We start from the raw sequence: 11,635 nt of genomic DNA, 5'->3' as shown, positions 1-11,635 counted from the left end.
CCTTCTCTAACTATAGTATTGAAATATAATTATTAGATTTATGTTTGATTTTTCAATTTTAAAAATAATAAAGAGTTTTCCTTGTGATGTTAAAAATAAATTAGAACTTTCCTTCTAATTTTAGAAGTAAATTATATTATTTCTTCTAATTTTAATAGTAATGAAGTTTTTTCTTCTAATTTTAAAAATAATGAAGAACTTTCCTTCTAATTTTAAAAATAATGAAAAATTTACCTTTTATTTTTAAAAATAATGAAGAATTTTCCTTCTAAAATTTAAAATTTGGACTAAATTGAACAAAATTAATAAAATTTGGACTAAAATGGAAAAACTAACAAAATTTGGGACTAAATTGCGTTAAAATAATGAAAATTGAAATTGAATTGAATATAAGACATTGACATGTGACACATATACTTACTTGACACGTGACATTAGCACTGCCTTGACATGTAGCACTAATATTACCATGTGACACAATGTTGACTTGACACGTGGACATCATTTTTAAAGTAAAAAAGATTAAGAAAAATTAAAAATGAAAGAAACTAGACACATGACACACTCTTTATCTTTCGTTAAAAGTTTAGAAAGTGTCATGAAAAATGATCAAATTTAACATAATTTATCAAAATAACAATCACATTGAACCTTAACAAAAATGAGTTCCACATTAAAGATCACGAAAAATATAAACCAAAAAAGTAATTAAACCAAAATTTTAATATCAACATATTTATTTTGTGGGGACGCATAATGCATAATATGCTCATTTTAATTTAATAATGACCAATACACATTTTATTTTAATATAATATACAACTCAAAATTTTAGTTATAAATTTTAATTATACAAGAATATTATTTTATTGCACATCAATGATAAATTGTTATGCCAATTTTATAATTTAACAAAAAAATTAAGATATCATGCCCCAATGCATATATTCAAACAAAAAAAAAATCGTACTTAAGCAACCAGAATGTCAATGTTTACATTGATAACAACATCTTCATCTATTTCTGTTTAAAAATTTTAACCTCAAGTTCATGTTAGAGTAACTTTTAAAAATCTTAACATCAACTCCGTGTTGTTTTTGTACGGGATCCTATTGCATAATATACCTATATTTTATTTTAGGCTTAATTACCTACTTAGTCCCCATGTTCGGAGGTAATTTGCTGTTTAGTACCCGGTTTTAAAAATGTAGGCATTTGATACCTATGTTTTGAAATTTGTATCAATTGAATCCTACCCACTTAACGCCGTTATAAATCTAACGTTTTTCTGACTTTGTATGTGATTTGTGGACGAGCGTTTGTGGACGAGCAATTGATAACGCTCGCCCTGTGGACGCAAGTACGTTCAGTGGACGCTCGTCCAGCGAAGCGAACACCCAGTCAGGCAGAAGAGGACGCTCGTCCAGCGAAGCGAACGCCCAGTCAGGCAGAAGAGGACGCTCGTCCAGCGAAGCGAACGCCCAGTCAGGCAGAAGAGGACGCTCGTCCAACGAAGCGAACGCCCAGTCAGGCAGAAGACGACGCTCGTCCAGCGAAGCCAACGCCCAGGCAGAAGAGGAGGCTCGTTCAGTGAACTAAGAGGACGCTCGTCCACAACCGCTCGTCCACAAATCACATACACAGTCAGAAAAACGTTAGATTTATAACGGCGTTCAGTGGGTAGGATTCAATTGATACAAATTTCAAAACATAGGTATCAAATGCCTACATTTTTAAAACCGGGTACTAAATAGCAAATTACCTCCGAACATGGGGACTAAGTAGGTAATTAAGCCTTTATTTTAACAACGATCTGTGCATACACATTTCATTTTAATATATTATATAACTCAAAAATTTAATTATAAATTTTAATCATATAATAATATTATTTTACTATATATTATTAATGAAGTTAATTTTATAATTTAAAACAAAAAAAATTCATATCCAAATATTACTTTTAATTTTATTATTATTGTAACATCTCATTTTAATAATATTTAACTACTAAAAGAAACATCACATATCCAATACATAATAAATAACTCGTTATTATAGTTATATAAAATATAACAATAAAACCAAATATATATATACACAATAGTCTTATACAAAAAGGATAATATTACACTAATAAAAAACATAATAAGATTTTTCAAAAAGGACAAACATATACATAATCAGATCATTCTAACCCTATATTACATCACCACCATCTTCTTAAATTAGATCAATTGCTACATCATCGTCTGTTCACACTATTAAGGTGATAAATGCAAACAAATAAAACGCTTAGACAAAAGGAACACAAAAGAAAGAGTAAACTAATGTATAAAAAGAAAAATTCAAAATATAGACATACAATTATCACATAATTCATTCATTAAAACAAACATATCCCATATAAATACCAATAAAACTTGATTATTGGAATACATGTATGATATCAGACTCTGGTGAGTTAAGCACTTGTGGTGATAGAACAAATTGCCCACCCAAGCTACCACATACAAGGTTAGTCCATCAACCATCTTTGGCCAAGGTAAAGCCCCTAAACTAAGACTTTATGCACCTCTCACCACATATCTCACTCTTCTCTACTTGAGATTAGATGGTCATTAAATCAATATGATAACTTCCAATATTGAATCCTTATATCAATATGCACACTATATTAACCACCACAAATCCTCCTTAGATTAGTGCCAACCATTCTCATATTACCTTATAAATAAACCATTTTTTTAACATTCAAGAAATCACACATATTAAAATATCATAGTAGACATATGAAGTTTGAGTTTAACTTTGATACTTTAGCGAGAATATATACTCACTCAACAAGTAGTGCCTAAGAGCATAGTCACTCAACGACTAGATATCTCACCTAATGAGAATATCACTGGAACTTACAGACTTAAATTCTCACAAAAGTCACCCAATGAGATTTGTCTCGCCTAGCTACTTCCAAATTAGTGAGCCCTCTAACTTTGGTTGCACCTAGCTAGATTATTCTCGCCTAGCGACCAACAAGTCAGTAGCTATTTGACTTTGAACTCGTCCAACAAATATATTCTCACTTAGCGACTGTTAAGTCAATGAACTCTCTAACTTTGGTCTTGCCCAACGAGTGTATTCTCACCTACCAAGTCAATGACTATCTGACTTTTACTTTGCCCAACAAGTATATTCTCGCCCAACGAGTCTACATAATTCTGCAGAACATAATTCATGTAAGCCAAGTTATAGTCTAACTGAACTCATCATATCATATTTTATTAAACAACTCAATCACACAACATACCCAAATTCAAAACACAATTTATGTAAGCCAAGTTATAGTCTAACTCAACTCATCATATCATATTTCATCAGACAACTCAATCACACAAACCAAATACCATACAAGAATATAATTAGCAATTACAAGGTATCTATCAGTTAAAAATAGTGGAATTAGCTTCTCTTACCTGAAATTCATACCAAATACTCAGGAATCTCTAAAAACACCTTCAGACGCAAAAAAAGCTTTATATGCTCTCTATTAGGGAAACTAATCGGATAGAAGTGGAGAGCTCACCTCAAGGATCATCCTAGCAGTCTCAAATCTTCAAACAAATAAATGTACGATTAGAAAAATATAGAGAAAAGAAAGAGAGCTTTAGAGAAAAGGCACTTAGAAAAATAATATACTTTTAATTTATAAAAAAAGTTGTTTATACTTTATACTTTTATAAATAAAATAATTTAATCTTATTATTTTAAATACGCTATCAATTCTAAAATACGATTTTCTAACCTCTTATAATTATTATTTATTTGTATTATTATTATTACTACAATCCATTACTATTGTTATTATTAGTTGTACTCTTGATAATATATTATTTTCACATAATGAAATAAACATTATAAATAATGCTATTCACTTTTATTTAATTTATTATATAAAAAAATAATCATAATTAATTATTTATGTTTTTCTCATATTATCAAAATCTTTATTGAAATTCTATATTTATAACTATACAAACATTTAAATATAATTCTATATATAAATTATTTATTTAAATTTAAGAATAATTACACAGTTTAATACATCTTTTTGTCTCTCGGTTTGTTAGGTTTGTTCAAAGTGGTCATACTTTTTTTTCAAATGTTCACAATTGTCTCATATTTTGTAGAAATCATTCAAGTTAGTTATTTTTGCCTATGGCGTTATAAACGCTAGCGGTGTAATTGTCATGTTGGCCAAAATTGAATGAGTTGTTCAGTTATTGATTGTGTGACACACTAAGGTCAATTGACTTGGCAACATGTGTGGAAAGGGTTAGGGTTCGTGCAAAGCGCCACCACAAGGCCACCATGCCGCCATTAACGCCACCATAGGTTCATCTTATCGCACAATCAAACCTTCATAGCCACCACGCCATCAACCTCCATGCGCGAACATCGCACCATCTTCGTTTCAAATTGAAGAACCATCGTTCACCTTCACTACACACCTTTAGCAGCTATGGCGACCTGCACAAAATGAAAAACACATCAAACCCTAACTCGCGTCTGGCCTTCACCGCAACCATGCTCGTTCAATCGCGACGGTGCTTGTAGAAAAATCCCAAACCAGAATCGTGATTCACCCCTTCAAACCCTAATCACGAGTTCCTTCTCCCTCGATTCAAAACCTGCATCAGAAATAAGAAAAGCCAAGAAATCAAATCACCTAATTCGAACCTCCACGACCAACATTCGAAAGCCCTAACCTAAATCTCGCCGCAACGGTAAGTTCATCTCCTCCATCACACCATAAGATATTCTCCTTCATCTTCGTCTTCTCCACAAACTCAAAGAACCCAGATTGCTCTCGCAAACTACCATGGCCAATAAACATCTCCTTCTTTGCAGCATCATCTTCTTCATCGTAGAAGAAACGCATATGAGGGTCGAAAACCCTGGTTCAAGAAGGAGAGAGTGTGTCTCGTGCCGAAGCACCATTATGCAATTGAGCAAAACCCTAATTTGGGCGAGAGTGGTAGTCCCTCATTGGTTGAGCTTGTCATGCAATCAATAATTGGACAACTCATTCACTTTTAGCTAGGGGGCAATTACAGTGTTAGCGTTTTTAATGTTATAAACAAAAATGATCAACTTGAATCGTTTTTACAAAATATACGACAATTGTGAACATTTAAAAAAAATATATAACCACTTTGAACAAACCTAATAAATCGAGGATCAAAATAGATATTAAACCTAATTACACTAATTTTTAACACACTCAGCTCACAACACGCAGGTCTCATACTAGTTTATGTAAACTCATTATAAGTTATTATTAATTGAATTTGATTGAATTGAAAAAAAGTTAAAACTTACAAAATATATATATATATATATATATATATATATATATATATATATATATATATATTTGTTAAAATAATAAATTAAGTCATAATAAATTAAAATAATAAAATTTTTCTATGAAAGAAGTGAGTCTTAAATAATATTTTAAATGATATACCTATATTTAATAGAGTTTAACCTAATTATAAATAAAATTTAACCAAATCTAATTAGGTTAGAGTAATCCAATTAAATACTAACTCAATCCAATAAACATTTCTGAATATTATTGGTAAAGTAAATTAATAACAACAAATCTAATTTAGTAATTAATAAAATAAAAACAAATTAGATTAAATTTAAAGAAAGGAGCAAAATTCTATTTTAGAAATTAGGAGGAGTGCAGGCTGAAAATCTAGATAGGAGACAAAAACAAATCTTTCACTCACTGTAGGTGTCGGAACGCTTCCCTAACCAGAGAGAAAACAAAACAAACGGATTACTCTCCAGAGAAAAGTTATTCTAAGATGAGGTGCGATTTTCAGAATATGCATTTTCACTTTCTTTTGTGGTTGAACAGAAAATTTTAGACTACATGCATGCTGTTTTTCTCCTTGTTTAAGCTAATTAGTAATATTTGTTGACTTGGATAAATTTCTTAGAACTTTGTTGTTTTGGATTTCTTTAATTGTATTTATTTTTTCATGTTCTGTTCTTCTTTATTTTTGGTATGTTTATTTTTTTTAGAAAATAATTAATTAGGGTTTTTGGCATTTTAAATTCTCTTTGCACCGATAATACCATTATATATTTGTTGATATTCCTATAGTTTGCTACAAGTGATGACTTTCATTTTATTTCCAGGTCGTGTAGGGTTTAGATTACGCTGTTTCTCTGTATTTTATTTATTTTGCTTGTTTCATTGCAATACCAAAATCACTGTGAATTGGGATTCTTTTTTGGATGTTCGCGGAGTGAGAAATGGAGTAAACAATTAGTTCAAAGTTTTCATGTTTTTGTTTTTCAATTTCGAAATGTCTTAATTGTGGTACCCAGTTCATTCATCATCAGTGACAAGAGTAATTTGGCTCAGATGTTATTTTTTGTTTTTGAACTTACCTGTGGCTTAATGATAATGGGTACAACTTAATGGGAATCTTTTGACATCAAACCATGTATGGGAATAGTCACCACGCATGAGACTGATGCACCCATTTTAGCTGTCTGGTGTTTCGATCAAGAAAACATTTTTCATTCGATTTATGCTTTCATGCTAAATGCACGAATTATTGTTCAATTCAGTAGCAATGAAAGTAGAAAAAGAGAAAATGATGTCTGGTTAAAAGTTTTTGGCAGTAAATTAATCGTTTTAGAGTTAGAATATTATCTAGGATCAAATATGGTGGGCTGAAATCTGTTCTATCCAAGAGTTTAATACTTTGATTGAGGAAGTCAAAAAATTGCATGTAAGTAGGTCAGCTGTGAGCATTTAATTTCTCTGTTTTGTTCACTTTTCTTTTATTTTTTATTTTGTTGTTGGGCAGCGATTTGATGGGTAATCTTTTAGTTTCCTGCTACTTCATTGCTGAAAAATTATATCCTTTTAGATTAGTTATTTGCACTTTGATGAAGAATTAGAAAAGACAATCTCTGAATTTGGTGTCTAACAATCTCATTTCATTAGGTGTGGTAAACCAAATGGTTCCGTCAATGCTATTGATCTTTATCAAAAACCAAACTGATGGTTTCTCACCTTTTCTTAATGTTTTTGTATGTTTTTCATTACTACATTTAGGCTTAAATTGGATGGACTTATTTTGAAAATACCTGGACTTATCCATTTCAGCAAGCACTTATGGAGCATGCTGATCCTGTCTGTATGAGTTCTTTAAAGAAAATTTTAAACTCAATTAAGTTATTTGGGGTTTACTTCGAAGGCTATAAATTTAGTTTAATGAGCAAGCCTTTACAAAGATTTGAAGAAATGTTAGTTGTTTTCATGATTATTGATGACTAAGTGAATTATCCAAACTCCATTCTTGCTTAAGTGTTCCTCAAGGTGTTCATCCAAATGCTTTGAAGCTATTTTTAGCCTGCAATTATGAAAATAAAACCTATTTTACGTTCTCTACTTAAATTAGCGTTTATTTATACATGGACACAATCAATCTATTTTCCATCCCAAAACACTTCTATTAATCTTCTTACATGGCCAAACAGTTTTTGGCAAGTCTACCATTATCTGTTCCTCCAAGGTTATACTCTAAATTTCTTCCTGATATTTCTGGTTGTCATACAGCCGCCATCCTTCTGTCAAATGGGCTCAGAGGTCTGATGTACTCTACTTAACAGTTGAGTTGCCTGATGCCCAGGATGTTAAACTCAAACTGGAGCCAGAAGGAAAATTTCACTTTTCTGCAATTGCTGGTTCAGAGAAGATTCCTTATGAAGTTGACATTGATCTGTTTGACGCAATTGATGTAAATGTAAGAGCAGCCAGCTGATGGTTTTTTGGTTAATAAAACCTTTTCCATTTACATTGTAACTGGTGTGTTGATATGTCTTCTCAGAATAGCAAAGCTAGTGTGGGTTCAAGAAACATCTGCTACTTGGTAAAAAAGGCTGAGAACAAGTGGTGGGACCGATTGTTGAAGCAGGGAGGGAAATCTCCAGTATTCCTGAAAGTTGATTGGGATAAATGGGTAGATGAAGATGAGGAGGAGCCAGAAAATCAACGTTAGTTATTTTCAAAATTTCTCTGAATTTAAGCTTTCATTTTACATTGTTTTGTCTCACTTTCCGTATTTCCTTTTCAGCTGCATCTGACATGGACTTCGGAGACATTGATTTTTCTGTTAGTACTGTATCTCAAACTCAAAATTATAGTTTTACACATATACTTTTTGGTAGATGGACTCTCTGAGTCTTGACCTTAAATTCATTTTCACTGCAGAAGCTGAACATGGGAGGGGGTGAAGGCTTGAATTTTGATGCTGCAGGCGATGATGATGGTAAGCATATATATAGGTTTTCTTTCCTTTTTCATGAAGTGATACATGAAGCTCTTATTCATAGTGACATAGGGTCTCCAACTAGCTAGCATCATCTTTACTAGCTAACTAGCTGCAATCAAACCCAAGTAACATAGTTTCTATCATTTTTCTTTAGCTGAAGCTAACTAGTCTCTTGCTCATTTTGTGCAGATGATGAGAGTGACACAGAAGAGGAGGATGCAGCAGAAGCATCTACTAGTAAGGTACCAGACACAAAGGATGTTCCAAGCGCCGACCCAAAGGATGCACCTGATTCTAAAGCTTAAACAATTTGACACTCGTGAACCCTAACATGGCTTCTCCTATGTAAAGGACGAGACGAGCATTCCTGAAAGGTTGCTTACTGAAAACCTTAGCAGAGTCAACTCTAATGGTTCTGTGCTGGCATGTTACCTTATTTACAGCGTTTTGACCCAGGAGTTTTTAACAAGCTAGACATATATGCGTTGCCATACATAATACTATTTGAGAATGGAAATGTTATGTATATGTTTCCCTTAGAGTGCAGTGGACAATGAGCTCATTACTTTTCAGTGAAACTAACTTCTGATCAAATAACGAACGTAGATGTAGCCTTCGTTTTAGAGAAAAAAAAAGGGGGACAAACTTAGGAGTTTTGATCAATGTTTCAAAACATGGGATGCTCATTTAACTGTTATAGATGTTTTCAATTAGTTCTACTTGAAGATCCTGTTTGAAAAAGCTTGTTCATAAGTATCTGTGAAAAGAAAAACGAGCTGGATGACTTTAGTTTCTTCCACAAGCAGATTTTGCAAAAGATTACTGCATAACAAAAGATAGATTTTTTTCCAAGGAAAAACGGAGGCATTTTGAGTATATCGGAAGGAAAATAGGAGTTGGTGATTCCTTTCTAGCATTTTTATGCACCACAAGAAATGTTAAAAATACTCTCTGGTTTGGTACTGATATATTGTTAACTAGTCTGAGTTACACGGTGTTCAGTCGTTAAATGAATGGGGTTTGGGGCTCTGTGAACAAAGTTTTATTAATTAATTAACGAAAAATATTTTTTTAATAATTTTTTTACAATGTTTGTGGTGGTTTATGATTGATTCATTTCAAACAGAGCAATAAAATAGTTAGTGATCATTTCGGAAATGTGTAAAATGTAATCCTTTACTACTAAATCAGAGATGTGAACCTAAGGTTAGGGGACGATTCAGTTTTTCCAAAATCACAGACGACATTGTTACAAATTTCACAACAAACCCTTCTATAAATTAATAGTTTTTATTTTCTTCATTTTCCCAAAAAAGTTTAAATATCATTTTTATTCATGAAACAAATTCACAACAAACCCATCTATAAATTAATTATTTTTATTCTCTTCATCTTAGCTAAAAAAGTTTAAATATCTTTTTTATTCATGAAACGGACAGTTTTGTCGTAGCATCTTAAATTTGTAAGTGATTATCTTCGATTCCTTTCAACTTTTAAAAATAAGCCAAAAAAGCTTAAATTCGAATACATTTAAGTTAATAAAAAATATTTAGATAAACATAACCGTATGTATTTATCAGCTAACAAATAGGAAGAGCATAAAAATTCAATCCTTGAATAAATTGATCCTCCATTTATTTGAACATGAATTACTCCTTGTCTATTTTACAAATTGTGTGAATTACAAACTATAATACAAAGGTAACTCACCTTTATAATTGTTCTGTAACGACTTATTTTTTAGTTTTAATATACTAATATAAATACATTTATATTCACATATTTTTATGATAACAAAAAATAATAAATTATAAAATTAAATATAAATAATTATTATAATAAAAAATATTTTTATTTATTTTATAGGTATTCTTTTATGATAAATATTTATTTTAGTTTTAAAAAAATTATTAAATTAAAAAAATGTCAAATAAAAAAGATTAAATTTTAAAAAATGTTACTTAAAAGATAAAATTAGTAAGATAATTATTTTAGTTTAAAAGAAAAACTTATTAAAAGTAAAATTGAAAAACAAATTATGTGAATCAATTATATAATGGTATAAATTTTATCTCTTAAGTTTTTTTAATATTTTTTAATTCACTTTTATAACTTTTTTTATGATTATTGTTTTAATCTACACCATTCTTTCTTCAATTTTTATTAATATATTTTATTTTATTATTTTCTCATTTAAATTTTGTAAATATTTTTAAAACTCAGTTAACTATTTCCAATGAAAAATCACGTGATAACATTTTATTTTTTTTATCGTGAAAACAAATGAATACAGAATTCAGTAATTAGTCTAATTATAATTTCTGTTTCATACAAAATATTCTGTTACTTGGTCTTCCTTAACGGTTACCTCTCCCGTTTCTATAGGCAAAGTTTATGAAACCGTAGCGTTGAGGACGTAACAAACTGGTTCAAAATCCGTGTTGATTTCCGACCACACGCAAACCTAAAATTTTGCAACCACCTTTTAACACTGTCTATTCTCTTTGCATTACTACCCAAAAATCAAAAAGGAAAGAGAAAAACCTGTCACTAACTGCAACTCCAAAGTTAAAACTAGATAATAAACGTACACACACTTTTGATCCAAACACTGCATAATCTCAAAGCCATTCCCGGCAATCCATGGATAATACTGTTCTCTGAGAAATGACTAAAGGTAATCTCGTACGATTTTCCTCCAAAGTTTTATTGAAAATATTGATTGTTTTGAAATGTTCTTATGATCGCTGAAATATGAAGTGACAACTTAGTTGGGATTCATATGATGTCTAAATACAATTCATTTGGAGGGGATCTATGTTTGATGAATGAGGATGTTCGTGAATCCAATGTGAACAATTTCTAATCTGATTCCTGTGCCTAGATGTTAAAAGATCTCTTGCATTTCGACATAGATGGGACAAAAGTGCTTTCTTTGAAAACTATTCTTTCTCTAACAAATCAAACGGCACACATTAAAGAAATTGTAAGACACACCCAGAATAATGCTCTGGAAATTTGATAACTATATACATCTACTTTGATAAAATATTATCGTGTGATGCTATGAGATACTCTCCATATATTGGCATTATAGAGAACTAGTTTTTTTTTTTTTTTTTTTGTCACGATTGATGTGTCAAAACTTGTAATAAATCTGAACTTTGTCTGAATGCATGAAAAGCCCCTTTGGCCTGACTCCTAAGATATTACTAACCGTCAAGATCATTAAACAAAGTGACAGAAGAAATTCCAAAATCATCTTGAAAGTT

At 30.9% G+C, this 11,635-nt stretch overlaps 1 protein-coding gene across 1 annotated transcript; it reads left to right on the top strand.

The window, feature by feature from the left end:
- Positions 1 to 5,741: 5,741 nt before the first annotated feature.
- Positions 5,742 to 8,902, top strand: LOC124825101 (co-chaperone protein p23-1-like). The gene is made up of 6 exons (XM_047297642.2): positions 5,742 to 5,881; positions 7,649 to 7,835; positions 7,920 to 8,085; positions 8,166 to 8,203; positions 8,303 to 8,360; positions 8,553 to 8,902. The coding sequence occupies exons 1-6, from the start codon at positions 5,877 to 5,879 to the stop codon at positions 8,666 to 8,668; spliced, it is 570 nt and encodes a 189-aa protein (XP_047153598.1). The 5' UTR covers positions 5,742 to 5,876; the 3' UTR covers positions 8,669 to 8,902.
- Positions 8,903 to 11,635: the final 2,733 nt, after the last annotated feature.

Source organism: Vigna umbellata, chromosome 4 (assembly GCF_029865625.1).
Source record: "Vigna umbellata cultivar VRB3 chromosome 4, Vumbellata_1.0, whole genome shotgun sequence".
Taxonomy (NCBI): Eukaryota; Viridiplantae; Streptophyta; class Magnoliopsida; order Fabales; family Fabaceae; genus Vigna; species Vigna umbellata.
Note: the sequence above shows the minus strand (reverse complement) of the source record. Positions and strands in the feature narration are given on the sequence as shown.

Excerpts from the sequence above, each read along its gene's own strand:
- LOC124825101 (XM_047297642.2), top strand. Across the intron at positions 8,086-8,165 it reads GGAGGAGCCAGAAAATCAAC|CTGCATCTGACATGGACTTC; the intron begins GTTAGTTATTTT and ends TTTCCTTTTCAG. Across the intron at positions 8,204-8,302 it reads TCGGAGACATTGATTTTTCT|AAGCTGAACATGGGAGGGGG; the intron begins GTTAGTACTGTA and ends TTTTCACTGCAG.